This window comes from Heterocephalus glaber, unplaced genomic scaffold, assembly GCF_053883595.1.
Source record: "Heterocephalus glaber isolate CG9 unplaced genomic scaffold, H.glaber_assembly_v1.0 deba00001479, whole genome shotgun sequence".
NCBI lineage: Eukaryota > Metazoa > Chordata > Mammalia > Rodentia > Bathyergidae > Heterocephalus > Heterocephalus glaber.
The window spans coordinates 1,083,568-1,099,884 of NW_028258316.1; the positions used below are offsets into that span (position 1 = coordinate 1,083,568).

Consider the following 16,317-nt stretch of genomic DNA (forward strand, 5'->3'; position numbering starts at 1 on the left):
GCATGGGTGAGCCCAGGCCCACAGCAGTGAGGGCCACAGGGGACCAGAGCCTCAGCGTGGCCTCCAGGAACACGAGGGTGTTGTCCCCAGGGCCTCCACACAGGCCGGGACCATGGCAGCCAGTGAGGGCCAGGCCAGTTCTGCAGGGAGAGGCACAGAACCCAGGCCACACCTGGCACCTCCCCCGGCCCTCTCCGCTGACCCGGTGTGGCTCAGTGCCCGGGTGGGACGGACACCCACAGCGGGAAGGACAGGGGATTTAAATGCAGCACCTGGGCCTCGCTCAGGCTGAGTGCTGAGGATGAGGCTGCTGCCCGGCCTGGCCCTGGCCCTGGTGCTGGTGCTGGTCCTGGCCACAGGGACCCAGCCGCAGGAGCGCCCCCCCAAGGAGTCCCACAGCCTCAACTGGGGCAAGGTGAGCCGCGTGCCCACTGGTGCCCATGCCAGGATGCCACGGGCAGGGCTGGCAGATGTGCTCAGCGGGAGGGGAGGGCGCGGGCTCTGGCCAGGCCAGGGGCTGCCGCCTGGGCTCTGTCCCCATGGTCGCCACACTGGGAGCCCAGGAGGGGCAGGGTGAGGGGCCCAGAGAGCTGCAGCCGAGGGTGACAGGGACCCGCAGACAGTGGGGCAGGCACGGCCCACAGGGCAGTGGGAGTGAGCACACGCTGGGCAGAGGGTTCCGGGTGGGGCGGCCCTGGGTGGTCAAGGCCTCAGTGCTCCCAAGAACACAGAGCCTGGAGCCCTCGTGTCTGCGGCAGAACAGCCAGGGGCGAGGGGGCAGGGAGGCTGGGTGGGGAGGGCCCTGCCTGCGAGGTGGGTGGGGGCTCTGACCTGCTGGTGCCTGCGGCCCTGCCCTTGTCCCTGAGGAGCCAGCACCAGCCTCTCCTCCGCCTGACACGGGCAGCTGGGGCTGGGCAGGGCTGTGCGCTGAGCCCTCCGGCCAGGAGCCTGGGGGACCGCACCTCAGGGAGGCTCCCGGCCCCCACGCCCACAGTTCTCGGGGCTCTGGTACATTCTTGCCGTCGCCACCGACGCCCCGGGCTTCCTGCCAGCCAGAGACAAGAGGAAGCTGGGGGCCGCCACGGTGGAGGTGCACAGGACGGGCCGGCTGCAGGTGGCCGTCGCCTTCAGCCGGTGAGGGGGGTGGGCGGTGGCCCCTGACCCCCTCCGCAGACTGTTGAGGGGCGGGAGGGGGCGGTGCAGGGATCCACGAAGACGCCCCGCCTCTGCCAACCTGGAAACCACAGGCCGCGTCCGGGAGAGGTGCCAGCAGCCCGGGGGCGTCCCGCGGGGCTGGGGCCTGGGTGTCTCCTCCCGGCCGAGGGCCGGGCCCTGGCCACTCTGGAGCCCTCGGAACAGCAGAGCCTCCAGGTCCAAACCCCGAGCCTCCTTCTCACCCGCAGCCCTGTCCCCCGGCCCAGGCCCCAGGGAGCGGAGGGCAGCAGAGTTGGGACCAGGACGTCCTGTGGGGGCCGGGCAGGCGGGGGCTCCCGACCTCACGCTCACGGCCCCTCCGCAGGTCTCGGGGCTGCCAGTCCCAGGGGGTGACCCTGCGGAAAGACAAGAAGGCGGCCGTGTTCAGGAACACCGGTAGGCGGGGCCGGCGTGGGGAGCGCGCGCGGGGACTGGCAGGTGCCTGGCGTGGGGCGGGCGTCAGGCTGGCTCTGCTCCGGGTGACCTGGCCAGGGCCGGCCGGGGAGGCTCGGGTGCCATGCTGGGCAGCGGGGCCCATGTCCAGCCGAGGTGGCCTGCGGCTTCCTTGCAGGGAAGGGCGTGTTGGGCTTCCACGTGCTGTCCACCGACTACAGCTACGGCCTGGTGCTCCTCCGGCTGGGGCGCACGGGCCACACCTACAAGAGCCTGCTGCTGTTCCGTGAGTGACAGCGCGGGCCCAGTCAGCGTGGGGGGGGGGGCTGGGGGGCGGGGCCCGGGACACAGGCGAGGGCGGGGCCCTGCCGGGAGGATGGCGCAGAGGGGAGCGGGCCTGTGGCGGGAGGGTGGCCGGAGGGGACAGGGAAATTGAGACCACAGGGTGGGGGCCTGGGGCGGCCAGGGCAGGGGTGGCGGGAGGTCAGGACCTGGGGCTGCCGTGTGGTGGGCGGGCTGTGCGGGATCTGGGAGACTGGGGTTCCCGGCCCCGGGTGACAGGGGCCAGGCCGGGCGGTGGGACGGGACCGGGGCCAGGAGAGCGTGTGGCGGGGTCCTCCCTGGGTGGCAGTGAGGGCGTGGGGGAAGCGGCTGAGCCCACTTCCGGCCCCAGGCTGGGGTGCAGTGGCCAGGGTGCAGGGGGTCCCAGCCTCCCCCTGTGCGCAGGCGGGCACAGGCCCCGAGGGTCCAGAGTGACCGTGCCAGCAGAGGCCCCCGGGTGCCCGCCCCGCACGGTGACCCCAGCCCTGAGCCTCGAGCCTTGGAAATGGCACAGGGGCAGGATGGCCTCGGCAGGGGGGTGCAGCCCCGATGCCAGAGGGCGACTGTGCCGTGGCCCCGCCCCCGCAGACAGGCAGAGCGTCCCCAGCTTCCTGCATCTGAGAGAGTTCATGGACACGAGTGCTGTGCTGGAGCTCAGCAGGGAGGCGGCCGTGCTCCCCAAAGACGGTACTGCCTGCCCCACCAGGGTCTTGGGCCTGCCCATCCCGCTGGACAGGGGTCCTCTGGAGGGCCAGAGATGTGGGAGGGTCCATGTGCCTCTCCAACCCTGCAGCCCAAGCCCCAGGCACCGTGTGTGCATTCCCAGGCCTCCCAGCCTCCCGAGGCCTGGCTGGTCCTGCCCAGGGCGCACAGAGAGGGTGCTCTGGGGACAAAGGCTCTGCCTGCCCAGGCTGGGTCCCCTGCAGCCTCCAGGAGGACCCCCCTCACACCTTCTGTCCCCCCAGCCTCCTGCACGCACACCCTCCTGCCGTGACACCTGTCCCCTGCTCATCCTGGGATTCAGGACCCCAGGCCCTTGGTGTTGCTGCAGATGACAAGTCGCCCCTTCTGTGGCTCGTGGAGGAGCTTGTTGAGCCCAGGCCGTGTTTGGAGGAAGCCCAGGGGCTCTGGCTCTGAGTGCAGAGCGGAGGGGGCACAGCCCCTGGCAGGAGGAGCCGTGCCGGGCCTGGCGCAGGGTCCTGTCTGCTGTTGAGCAGCCCCGGCCTGCCCAGCAGAAGCCTGGCCCCGCGTCCTCTCCGTGCTGCCGCCCTCAGCCCCAGACGTCCTGCACCGTCTCTGGAAGCTGCTCACCCATCCCCCAGACCCTCAGAGGCACCTGTGTGCCATGTGCCAGGCATCAGGCGAGCAGCTGGGCCGGGAGCCTGAGCATAGCAGGCAGGCGCAGCCCTTGGTCTGGTGCCCGGTCAGTTACAGCAGCCGGACCAGCAGTCACAGGCCTGAGGCCGCCCGGGAGCCACTGCACGCAGCAGCTGTGCACCTACACCCACGCCACCTGGCAGAGGGCTGGGGAGAGCCTCATGCAGGAGGGATGCCGGGCGAGACTCACAGGTGATAGCAGGGCCTGGTTGGAGCACCTGGGGGAGGAAATGGCTTTGATGAGACCAGAGTGGGAGGAAAACGGCCCTTTTCATTTTGTTTTTTGAGACAGGGTTTCACCGAGGCTCTAAGTTGTCAGGCTGGGCAGGAACTCGCCATCCTCCTGCCTCAGCCTCCCAGGGTGCTGGGATTGCAGGTGTGGGCACCATGCCTGGCCTTTCCTGTCATGTTTTACTAGAAGCACCAGAAGGACCCAGGTGGCTCCTTCCCGCGTAGCTGGAAGCCTCTGCAGGTGGGCTCGGAACGCACTGGGCTCACCCTGCACCTTTCACTGGGCTGGGCCTCAGGCCCAGGATCAGGGAGCTCCCCGCCCCGCGCCATCCTTCAGTGACATCGGCCTTGCTTCCTGTGCGTCCTCCCGGGTGAGCAGCCTCCCCACGGCCACCAGGCTCCTAGGACCCCTGGACTTTCCCATGGCACTGCCCAGGCCACGGCCAGGCCTCCGGTGGCCGCTGTGCTAAGTTTAAAAGCCACCGCATGTCCTGTCGGGAGGTGCACGATGCATTCCAATGCCCGGAACCAGGAAAACCAAGACCCTGGGGCGTCTGAGCCGGGCCTGTGGTCAGCGCATCCTACCTTCCCGGGAGCGCCGGTCTGCAGGGGCTGCACACGTGGAATCGCTGTGCACACGGTGAGGCTCCTTTCGGTCAGTGTGGGTCCTGTCAGCTGCCCTGCCCCTCCCTATGGTGAACAGCGCCTTGGGCCGTCCGCTTGAATCTGAGGCTGGCCCGCCCCCCATTAGACCTCGGCTGTTCTCCTCGCAGGCAGCTCAGTGGGAACCACACGCGGGCCTCGCACCTTCCCTGGGGCCTTGCTGGCCAGGACAACCCTGTCCTCGGGCCGCTTTGAACCCATTCCCCAGCGAGGCGGTCTGGCCCCTGGGCTGTTCGGAAGGGGCTGCCGGGCGCTGAGCCCGAGGATGTCCACCTGCTCCTCAGGATGGTGTTGCTGGTTCTGACCCACTGGAGGAGTCTCGGGCAGGAGCACTGCTGGCGAGTCCTCCTCACAGCCCGCCAGGGGGCGCAGGGCACTTGGCCTGCTGTGGGCGGCTGCGGGTTTCACCCTTACTCTCGAGCTGCCCCCAGCAGTTGTTAATTGCCCTGGCGAGCAGCGTTGGTGTGAACATCCTGCTCGCCAGCACCCTGCACTGGGCAGCCGGGCTGGCAGGTAAGACGCCTGATGCTTCTGGGCTGATGAGCGGAACCGGAAGCCCAGGGCTGGCTGGAGGAGGGCGGGGGATGCCATGCACCCCCCCGCCCTCCAGGGACGGATCCCAGACGCAGGAGAGCCCTGACCACTCCTTCCCGGCTCCTGGCCAGGGCGGGCCATGGGGAGGGGCCCTGGGCCTGTCCCTCCCTCTGTGGGCTCCTTCACACCTGGCGGCCGAAGGTCACAGAGCCAAGGACTGACACAGACAGAGCTCACTGCCTGTGTCCAGATCAGTGGCCTCCAGTTCCAGCCCCCACGCAGCCCAGCTCTTCAGGTTGGGAGCAGCCACCTGGCCCCGGGGGCCTCAGGCTCTGTGTCCCCTTCAGGGCTGGCAGTGCCCAGGGCAGCTGCCATCTCCATCCTAACCCTGCCAGGGACAGGGGATAGGGGAGGAGGACAGGAAGGAGGAGGGACACACGTGCAAGCTCAGACCCTGCACGCATTCAAACACGTGCACACACTCATGCACACACTCATCTTGTTACATGCACACGAGTGCACACAGTCACCACCCACAAGTACAGTGCGCACTGCACAGTGCATACATGACAAACACATGCACGCACAGCTGTACGCCCACTCACGTGCATGCACACTCACAGGCACATGCACACCTGTGCCCCCTCCCAGAGCAGAGCCGCCATGCTTGCTGCAGGTGGAGTAGTGGCTCCCAGGGTCCTGGGCCTCGAGGGCGGCTGCTGGATGTCCGTCTTCCATGTGGTCGCTCGGTTGGCCTGGACGTCCAGGTTGGGGGGGGGCAGACAGGGGCCGGATGCTCTCCAGTGGCCCAGGTGGCCCGAGGGCATGATGAGAGAGCCACAGTGTGGTCAGAGTGGCGTCCTGGAGATTCCCGCGTGGGCAGGCACAGGGAAAGTGCTCAAAGGCCCAGGGCGCTGTTCGGGGCTGGGGGCCTGGAGTCGCAGGCTGGGGAGCATCTTCCTTCAGCCAGACAGAAAGCCTGGCAACAGGGAGGAGCCAGTGGGCTGCCAGCCACAGGTGGGGACCAGAGCAGTGTCCAGCTGGTCAGTGAGGTCAGAGCCTCACAGCCCCAGCTCAGCCAGCGGCGGGAGGGTGCTGGGCCCCCACAAGGCCCCAAACTGGGCGGCCCGGAACAAAAGAGCCTCTGCCCACCCTGGTGCTGCCGGCACCTGTGCTCCGCCCCGGCCCCAGCCTCTGCCCCCATTGTCTCCGGGTCCAGAGTTCCCCCTTCCCAGAGACACCCGTCGCTGGGTCTGGGGCCAGCGTGGGAGCCCTCTTAGCTCGTCCACCTCTGGGAACAGTTTCCACACAAGGTCACGTGCACAGGTTGGGGCATGGAATCTGGGGGGACCCTATTCGACCCTGCACCCCAGCTCCACCTGCAGAGGCCTCCCGGCCCCACCTCTGCCCCTGCCCAGACACCTCTGCTCACGGCCCAGAGGCCGAGGTCCTGAGGGACTCGGCGTGTGCTTCATTCCCGCCCTGCCCTTCCGACCCCTGCAACCTGAGCGGCAGCTGTGACCCCACACTCTGCCCACTGCTCACTTCCGGCCCTGCCCCGGGAAGCCATGGTGTCAGATGCCCACACAGGCTGAGATGGCCTTGGGCCCCCGTCCAGAAAGTCTTCTAGCCGAGGCCACAAGCGCCCAGCCTTGACCGGAAGCCACTGGCTCCTCTGCCTCCCACTGGGCCATGGTTCTGCCTCCATCAGTGCCACCTACACGATGCCACCTGCATGGTCCCATCAGCCTCCGCGTCCCTGGGTTCTGCATCCGAGGTTCCAACCAACCGTGGACCGGAAGCTTCCGGACAAAGCTGTCTGTGCGGAGCTGAGCAGACTGTTCTCTTGTCTTACTTCCCAACAATGCCGCAGAACGCTTCGTGGTGTCCCGTGTCCTGGGTAACCTAGAGGTGACTGAAGCACAGGGAGGTCACGCTCAGGTTATGTGGTTGTACACGCTGTGTCATTTTATGTTGGGGACTTGCACACGCGTGGATCTGCCACCCCAAGGGCTCCTAGACCTGCTCCCCGGGACCGGAGTGGCTCCTGAACTTTGGGCCCCAGGCCTTACCTTGAGGCAGCCCCCGGGGCCTGTGCTGGGCGGGGCAGGGCGCAGAGCCCTGGAAGCGGCTTGGGAAGCTGCATCCGGAGCAGCATGAGGCAAGGACAGGGCCTCCCTCCTCCACGTCCCCGGGTCACCCGCGTCTCAGCCAAGAAGGTGACTCGGGGGCGTCCATGAAGTTGGACGGAGTGGGCGCTCGGGGCGCAGCTGTCTGCCGGTCACTCTGCCGGCCTCTTTCTGCACAGTGGCCTCTGTGCTCTGGAGGTGGCCCCCAGGAAACCAGGCGTCGCCGTGTGGAGCTGGCCGGCCTCGGGGACCCTCCTGGTAGAGGGGAGGAAGGCCCTTCCCAAAGCGGCTCAGGAGGCCGCACTGTCCCCCACGCCCTTCGCCACGAGAGGACACAGCAAGAAGGACCTCGAAGAGCCGCCTGGGTCTTGGGCTTCAGCCTGGGGCTGAGAAGTGCAGCTCTGCAGCTCTGCGTCGCCGTCCCCAGTGTCCTCAGCAGCTCACACCCTGGGAGAGGAGGCGCGAATTTCCTTGGCTCTTACTTGTGTGACTCTGCAGATCATGACACTTGTCACCATCACCATGTCTAGTGCCCGGCTCAGGGCAGTAAGCACATTCCCACTGCGCCGTCCAGGGCTTCCTCATCCGCTCCAGCTCCCTGGACTCCGGACCCTGGCTGGCGCCTGCCCGGGGCTCCTTGTGTTTCTGCAAACCTGACTTCTCGGGGACCTCAGCAAGACTTGCCATTGGCAGCGGCTGCAGTGCGCCCCTTCCCCCTGCTGGGGACACCGGGTCCCCCTGCCAGCACTGGGGGGCTCTCACGACAGGCAGAGTGACGTCACAAGGAGCCCCCTGTCCAGGTCGGGGCAGCTCCGATCCCGGCACTGGGGCCCCGGTCCCAGTCCGTGGTCTCCTCCTCCTGGCTCTCGCCAGCCCCATGAGCCCGAGCCGAGCATGCTGGGGTCAGGGGTGTGGGTGGATTTGCTCCCCAGTGCTGGGCAGGCACTGGCCCTGGGGTGCGGCGGGCTCTGCCTGTGTCCAGCCAGGCCTTGGCTGGTGTGGGATGATGGGCCAGACCGGGAGTGACTTGGGGATCCTGGGATCCTGCTGGGATCTGGGGAGCTGGGCGGGTGGGCTGTGAACTCACAGGGACCCTGATCAAATGGCCACAGAGGAACAGGGCATGAGGAGGCCAGAGGGGCAGGGCTGGCCCGGGGCCCACCCAGCCCAGCGGCTTTAAATCTGCTCATCTGGGGACAGAAAGGGGTCGTTCCCATGATGCTTACGCTGACACCAGTGTATCAGACCAGGGTCCAGCTGCCTGGGGTGGGCCTGGGATGGGGCCTGGACTCCCCACAACCACACACTCGATACCTGGCACCCTGAAAGGCACAGCCTGAGCAGCGCTGCGGCAGGGAGACGCTTTCAAGGCTCCCGGAATCCACACAGAGCTTGACAGAGGCCTGGGGCAGGTGGAGACTCCGGTGGTGCTCAGGTTGCCTCCACCACAGGGCCCTGGGTTGAAGGTCTGGAGAGTCAGCAGCCGCTTGTTCCTCGGGGTTGCCCCACTCCTGAGATCCACCAGTTTGTCACAGCAGGGGCTGTGCAGGGAGGAGGGGCTGGCCCATGGGCTGGGTGGCACCCAGGGCTCCCTGCCCACTGTGACCACTGACTAGAGGGGACACTGAGGGGAGGACCTCGCTAGCATCCTGTGCGAATTTAACTCGAGTTGGAGCTTGTGCAGAAGGAAGTCCTCGTGCCACTCTCAGTGCCACTGGGGTAGAGTTGGCCAGACGAGGCTGTGGGGGCACAGCTCAGGCGGCAGGGACGGGGACAGACACGAGGCAGGCCCTGCTGAGCCATCGGAGCGTGGCAGTCCAGGCACAGGGGTCATGTGCATGGCGTCCTGGGTCCAGAGGACAGAGGCCCAGCTGCCCTGTGCGGAGTTTCGGGTGTCCTCCCGGGAGGGAGGTCCAAGAGCGCCCCGCATCAGCCTGAGGGAGGGGAGGCTTCTGCGTCCTGGGAGCTGTGCGCAACCCCTGCCGGAACAATCAAGAAACTGAGGCAGGGGAGAGAACGGGACTGACTGTGTCCACGAGGTAAGCAGTGTCCAGTCAGGAATGGAGGGGCCTGGCTTCCCAGGCCAGGCTCAGCCCTACAGGGTCTGCAAGGGGAATGAAGGCCCTCAGATCTGGGGGATCCCTGCCTCCCCCTCCTCTGTAGGCCATTTCCTCTCTGCTTTATGAGCTGCACCCAGAAGTGCAGCACACACTCACTTATACTCCCTCACATGCTAACACACTCACACATAGACTCACAGGGCCCAGGGCAGAGGAGCGGGGACCCTGGGAGGTAAGGAAGAAGGAAGACGTTGGAGGCAGCTCTGCCAAGGCCCAGGGGCATCCAGTCTCCTAGCAGCAAGCCAGGGTCATTGCATGGGAGGGGGGACTTTCCACGGTGATGGGGTCCCCCCAGGCTCCCAGGGTCTGTCTGCCTGGGCTGGGGACACCCCCAGAGCAGCCCAAGAGGACACACTGGGGCCCAGAGCCCATGGATTGGGTCACGTGGGAGAGGATGAGACCCCTCAGTGAGGGGGGCCCACAGGAGAGGAGGACTCAGTCCTGCTCTATGAATTAGACGCTCGGCCCGGGTGATGCAGGGTCCCGCGGCTCCTGAAAGTTTCTGGAAGTTTCTGAAACGCGGTCCTCCGTTGATGGCCCAGGGCCCCTGTGTTGCTAGCACATGGTTCCTCTTCACTGGGCTCCCCCTGAGCAGAGCAGCCCAGGGACTGGGCACCTAGAGCCCCGGGCCCCTCGTCCTAGGTCCAGGGCGAGACCATCCCTGTGGACTCATGGGGTCCTCAGTTGGACGTGGCTGGGGTCACTGTCCTGGCTGGGGCCTGGAGCCCTCTGGAGTGAGCCGGACACCTGGGGCAGCAGAGGGAAAGGGGACAAGGGAGACTGAAATCCTTCATCACGCAGGGCTGGCTCTTGCACCCTCTGGGCCTTGGGGGACTCCACGCCCAGCCGCAGTTCAGGTGTCCTGCCAGGGCGCAGTGCTACTGCTGGCCACCAGGGGGAGCAGTCCCTACCGTGCTGCAGGGACCCTGCCTCCCACCCCGGGGCACTCCAGCCTGGAGGAGATCCTGTGCCCAGGGCGAGCTGCCCGGGGCAGGACAGCTCGGGCTGCTCTCACCTCCTCTCTCGGCCCCATGCCGAACACCACCAAACCATGGCCATGAGCCAAGTCCAGTGTCCCAGTCACCGGAAGCCGTTCCTCACCCCCGTCACCTCCCTGGCCCCCCGGCCCCTAACGTGCTCCTGTCTCCGTGGACGCGCGAAGGGCGGCCACGTCACCTGAGGCTCAGTGTGTGCCTTTCGGGAGTGGCTTCTTCCGTTACACGGAGTGTCACCGTTCCCCTTGCTGTAGCGTGTGTCCAACGGCACCCTCTCCACGAGTCGGGCTCTGTGCTGTGGACGACACCACGCGCGTGGTTCCCCCACTCACCCCTGGGGGGCGCTGCGGTTGTCCCTACTTGAGGCTGTCGGGGGCCTGAGGGCGTGGCTGGAGAAGTGGGCGGGGCCGTCAGAGACCCCAGGTTGGCACCGGCGACTCTCAGGACCCTCGTGCAGACCTCAGGAGCTCCCGAGAGTCGGACGGCTGGAGGAGAGCAGACGCCAGGAGGAGCCCGCTGTCTCGTCTCCTCACGGTAGCCCGCCCTGGCTTTTGCAGACCCAAGGTGCACTTTTACGTTGCTCTTTCCTCTCCTTTTCGGCTCAGGTTCGCTCTGCAGAGCTGGCTCTTCCCTTGTCCCTCCACTCCTCATTTTCAAATGAACTTTTGGCACTGTTTTTGGCTTCTCTCATTTGATTCTTTGTTCGAGACAGAAAGAACCTGGAATACTTTTGTTTGGCGACCCACGTCTAAAGGAATGACCTGACAGCACGCTGGCGAAGCCAGCCAGGAGCTGACAGAGGAGCGAGCCTTCGTGTGGCGTTTCAGCTTCTCTTGGGGGAGCACCAGGAATGACGCTGCAGGCCGTGAGGTAGCTGTGTCCCTGCCAGTGCTGGATGTGGGCTCTGGTTTCTCCCCATCCTCGCCAGCCCTTGTTCTCATCTGGCTTTCAATTCTGGCGTCTGGGTGGGCCGAAGTCGCACTTCCTGTGCCTTTGATCTGCCCCAGGTTCCTAGTTACTAATGATGCTAAGCATCATCTCCCATCCTATTGGCCATCGCAGACCAGGCCTGGAGGAGAACCTGTCAAATCCAACGCCTGTTTTGAAGGGGCTGTTTGATGTCACTGAGCTGTATTTTGTATCAAGTGCTCCTGGGTTTCTCTGGCCAGGCTGTGGTCCCACCTCCCTGGGATCTGGCGTCTGGGCCGACACGGGACCTCTGTGCACCTCTGGGCTCTTCCTGTCCCTTGCGGGCCTCTGTCTCCCATGCTGGTCAGCGCTGCTGCCCCGTGTCCCTCCCCAGTCTCCACCCCAGCAAGGCCGCCCCGCCCTGGGTCCCTCTCTGCCGGGTCCCTCTCTGCCCTCCGGCTTCGAGCTGCCATGAGGACGGCTGACCTCGTCTGCCCCGCTCAGGGATCGCAGCCGAGCCCCACTGGGGTCGGCGTCTACACAGCCCGTCACGGGTTCTGACCCGCTTTCCCTTCGTCCATGGCGGGACGGCCGCCTACACCTGTCACTCCCGGCCCCCAGGCAGACGGCACGGCACCGGCACTCTGGGCCGGACCATTGCAGTATCGTCCCAGCTGCTCCTCTGCTTCTGTGCTCCTCACGACCTGTCCTCGGTGAGCACGGGGCCGACCCTTTAAGAGTGCCTCACCCTCACTCTGTCAAGGCCTCCAGGGCCCCATTCCCCTCAGAGGAGAGCCTGGGGTCCTTGTAACACCCTCAGCCCCACAGCGGGCCCTGCCCTCCCGGGCCCGAGTTTCTGCCCGTCCTCCCCATACCTTCCCGGCACGTGCCAGGCCCCGGCGCCCCCAGGTCAGCACTCGACGTCCCTCCCCCGGGCGCCTCTCCCGCCGGCCGTTCGTGCCTCACTTCCCCCACTATCTTCAGTTCTCTGAGCAAATGCCGCCTTGGTGAGGCTGACCGCACCCTTCCATCTAAAACACAAACACCCCTTGTCCCCCCAGCCACTGTCCGACCTGTTCCATTTGCTTTTCCCCCATAGCCCTTATGACCTTTAATAAAAATGATATATAATTATATGAATCAGCGATCAATCAGGAGCGAGAACCACACAATACCTTGAACAGGGGGAGTTTGTCTGGTGAACAATGAACAATGCAAGTGTAAGGAGAACTGTAAAGAACGATTCAGGGTCACAGGAGAGCTAATAAGGAAGAAATAATTGGGGAGGGAGGGTCCCTTGAACAAGGCTGGCTCAGACCTCATGGGAGAAGGTGTGGTTGTAGCCCAGGTGGGAACCTTTGCCAGGACCAGTGCTGGTCATGGCCAGGGCAGGGGCAACAGCTAGGGAAAGGCCGGCCAGCCAGGCAAGCAGGAAGCTTTTCTGCCCTCTCATGGGCAGGTGGCCTGGGGAGCCCCCACAATTCTTCAGAATCCACTAGTGGGGTGCCCTGGACCTCCATAAGAAGCACTCCGTGGGGCCCACTGTGGTCAGTGTGAGCCAGTGCCCCAGATGCCCCCTCTTGTGCCACTTCCCCTGGTTCAGTAGGGGGAAGAAAAGAAAGAAACAGAAACCTCCTGGAACTTAGTGAGACCCTGTCTCAACATTTAAAAATTTTAAAAAAGCTGGGGATGTGGCTCAGTCCAAAGGCTCTGGGCTCCATCCTCAGTACCACAAACAAACAAACAACCACGACCAAGACACAACTCATTAACATGGACCCTGGTGTGCACTTCCGAGCCCCATCCTTCCTCCCCCCTATGCTGTCACCCCTGGGATCTACTGACCTGTAGTTTGGTCATTTCAAGAACGTAAGAGAAACGGAATTCCACTATAGAGAACATTGCCGAGAGCACTGGCCGTGGGTCTCGATCTCCTGTGAGACAATGTGATGTAAGCTGGCAAGGACAGATGACAGAGACAGGACTAGAGAGGAAGCTGGGTCTTGGGCTGATCTAAGCCGCTCTGGGCAGCAAAGACAAAAGGCACCAAGCGCATCCGTGTTTATTCATTACAGGTGTGGGAAGAAGGGGAGGAGGACACCTGGTGATAGCAGGTATCGCAGGCAGGACTGTAAAAGGGAGGCACTGGCATATTTTTGCTGAAGAGAACAAATGGTTAATTCAGAGGGAAAGAATTTAGTTGGCGTCAAGCTGACTTTGGCTGGAAGTGAACTCAGCAAGGCCCTGTGACTGCATGAACTAGGACGTGAGTCTCGGTAGCAGCCATTAGCAGAGGAGCTATACTCGCCCAGCTCTGCTATCTGACTGCCCATTTGAGTCCCATAAAGCTTTGGTCAGACTCCTTACATAGTACAGCTGAATTATGGAGGGGCATGAACCTTGTGCCACTTATAGCCGCTAATACTGGGCAGAGATGCCTGCTACATCCCACTGTACAGAAAATTGCAGGACCCATTGTTCCTGGAGATTTGTCCGGGTTGTTAAATGTGTAAAAGTCGCTCCCTGTTTATTGCCCAGTGGTTCCGTGGTACGAATGGACCACAGTGTGTCTGACTATGCAACTGCTGAAGGGCCTCTGTTTTTTAGTGCGGTGCTATTGAAATAGCTAATGCGCTACAAGCTCATCTGCTGCTTCATGAAGGCGAAGACTGAGATGGGGCCAGCAAGGAGGTAGTAAGGGGGAGGTGCTTGTTGGAACTCTGAGAAGAGAGAAAGCTCCTGGGAGCTGGGAGGGGTCCCAGAAAGTGGGTGCTACATGGCTGTTTGCCCAGCATCTTTTATGGATGAGCAGAGCATGGGATCTGCCCAGCGTCCAAGGCTCACCTGTCACAGGCGGTCTGTGGGTTTACAATGACCAAGTGGGACTCATGCTCTCTAAACCAGCTTCTCAGCATGTGGAGTTGAAAAGAAAACCAGTTGTATTTTAGTTTTAATTTCTCCAAGTGAGGGGTTGCATCCATTCTGCCCGAGGAGCTCCTGTCCAGGTCTTAGCCCTGCTGCCACCTCATTTTAACTCCTACCCGTGGGGTGAGCACCGAACTCCTTCTCAGGCCCTGTCTCTTGCTGGCTGCCTCATCATACACGCAATAACCAAGCTGCCTCTTACGCTCTTACAAATAAAGCTGCTCTAAACATTTTTGTGTGGTTTTTGCATGAACATACATTTTCATTTTGGGAGATAAATGTGCCAGAGTGCAATTGCTGAGTTGTGTCACTGTTGCATGTTCAGTGTGTTAAATCCCTGCCAAGCCATTTTGGGGGGACCGTGCACTGCTTCATTCCCATCCGACAGGTACGTATCACCCCATTTCCATGTCTCCTCCCCAGGCCTCTGTGTAGCCCTGTGGTTTTATTTTAGCCATCTGGGTAGGTGTTTGGTGATACAGCCTTGGGGTTTTCATTTGCATTTCACTAATGAGTACTGCCACTGAATGTCTTTGCCTGTCCTTATTTCCATTGGTGGGATTACCCTCTTCACTGAAATGACCCTTTTTGGCTTGGCACGTTTTCTAATTCTTTTTTGCCTGTCGAGCTTTGATAGTTCTTACACTGTGCAAAAACTAGTCTTTGTCAGATGTTTGGTTCCCAAATATTTGCTCCTGTTTCTTACTCTTTCTTTTTATTCCCCTAAAATGGTGGAACAAAAGTTTTTGTTTTGATAAAGAGCACTTAATCATTTTTTTTTTTTTTTGAGACAGGGTCTTACTTTGTAGTTCAGGCTGGCCTTGAACTTGTAGCGATCCTCCTGCCTCAGCCTTCCAAGTGCTGGGATTGCAGGCACATGTCACCATGCCCGGCAATCACTATTTTTCCTTTTCTGAATCGTACTTTGGTGATGTATCTAAAAACCCCTGACCTAGCTTCATATTCCAAAGCTTTCTTTTTATTTTCTAAGTTTTATGTTTTACATGAAACCTGCAGTGCATTTTGAGTTAACTTTTGTATAAGGCCTGAGAATTAGGTTGAGGTTCTTTGTTTTTTCTGTCTGTGGATGTCCACTTGCCCCAGTGCCTTTTGTGCCAAGGCTGCCTTTCCTCCACTGAGTTGTTTTTGAGGTTTTGTAGAAATCAGTGGATCAGCTTGTGTAGGTCTGTCTCAGGGACCTCTGCTCCATCTGCCCATTGACCTAGGAATCTGTCCCTCTGCTCTCAGGCAGTCTTCCTTACTGTAGCTGTACTCTTGACACTGGGTAGGCTGAATCATCCACTTCATTTAAAAAACTTTTGTTTTAACTATTCTAATTCATTTGCCATTTCATATATATTTTATAATAACTTTGTCCATTTATTCAAAATTTCTTTCTAGAATTTTGGTACAGATCCCATCAAATCCTATATCATTTGGGAAAAATGGCATCTTTACAGGTTGAGTCTTCTAATACATGAATACAGCATTTCTTTCCATTTATTTACATCTTAAAATTTTTTTTGTATATCCTTTTATTGGTACATTTTAGGTGTACAATCATCTTTAAATTTTTTTATCATTACTGTGTCATTTTTAGCATACAGATCTTAAACATGATTTGTAGACTTGAACCCAAGTGTTTTAATTTTTAAATGATTGTAAATGGTATTGTTTTAAATTTTAGTGTCTGTTGCTCGTATGTAAACATACAATTGAATTCTGTATATTTATCTTGCATCCTGCAACATGGCCGAACTTGTTTATTAGTTCTAGGAGATTTTTTGGTTGGTTGGATTTGTTATGTTTTGTTTTTAAATTCCTTGAGATTTTTTTAGATGGACAGTCATGTAATCTGCAAAAAGAGACAGCTTTGTTCCTTTCTAGTTTGTATCTCTCTCATTTATTTTTCTTTTCCTCCCTTCCTTTCACTTCCCTTCCCTCCCCTCCTCTGCCCTGCTCCACCCTTAACGTGCTGGCCAGAATTTCCTGTACTATGTTAAATACAAGTGGTGATAGTGGACATCCTAGCCTAGTCCCTGACATGAGCGGGGGGGAGGGGTGGGCACTCAGAATGTTAGCTGTAGACTTTTGTAGATGCTTTTTATCAAGTTAAGAATTTTTTTCCTTTATTCTTACTTTATTAAGAGTTGTTATTCTGAATGGGTGTTGAATTTTGTCAAATGTTTTTTTCAGAGTTGGTTGATATGATCATGTGAATTTTTTTCCTTCTTAGCTTGTTAATAAGGTTGATTTTAAAAATATCAAACCAGGGCCGGGGATTTAGGTCAGTGGTTTTGCCACCTACTGCACAAGTGCAAGGACCTGAGTTCGATCCCCCCCAAAAAATAAAATATCAAACCAGCTTTCCATTCTTGGAATAAACATTTTCTTGGACACAGCATATAACTAGTTGTATCATGATTTTTAGTCCATTCTGCCAATCACTGCCTTCTAATTAGTATATTTAGACCATTACATTTAATATATCTCTTAATATGTTGGTGATTATATATATATATACAT

General features: G+C 60.3%; 1 protein-coding gene across 1 annotated transcript; it reads left to right on the forward strand.

The window, feature by feature from the left end:
* The first annotated feature begins 300 nt into the window (after window positions 1-300).
* Lcn10 (lipocalin 10) lies at window positions 301-11,994 on the forward strand. Its single transcript, XM_087183371.1, has 7 exons — window positions 301-415; window positions 995-1,134; window positions 1,204-1,371; window positions 1,520-1,590; window positions 1,766-1,873; window positions 2,497-2,595; window positions 2,874-11,994. Exons 1-7 carry the CDS (start codon window positions 302-304, stop codon window positions 2,900-2,902), a joined length of 729 nt encoding a protein of 242 aa, XP_087039497.1. The 5' UTR covers window position 301; the 3' UTR covers window positions 2,903-11,994.
* The last annotated feature ends 4,323 nt before the right edge of the window (window positions 11,995-16,317 follow it).

Coding starts and splice junctions, on each gene's coding strand:
- Lcn10 (XM_087183371.1), top strand. CDS start 302: ATGAGGCTGCTGCCCGGCCTGGCCCTGGCCCTGGTGCTGGTGCTGGTC. Junction 416..994: donor ACAGCCTCAACTGGGGCAAG/GTGAGCCGCGTG, acceptor CCACGCCCACAG/TTCTCGGGGCTCTGGTACAT. Junction 2,596..2,873: donor GGCCGTGCTCCCCAAAGACG/GTACTGCCTGCC, acceptor CTGTCCCCCCAG/CCTCCTGCACGCACACCCTC.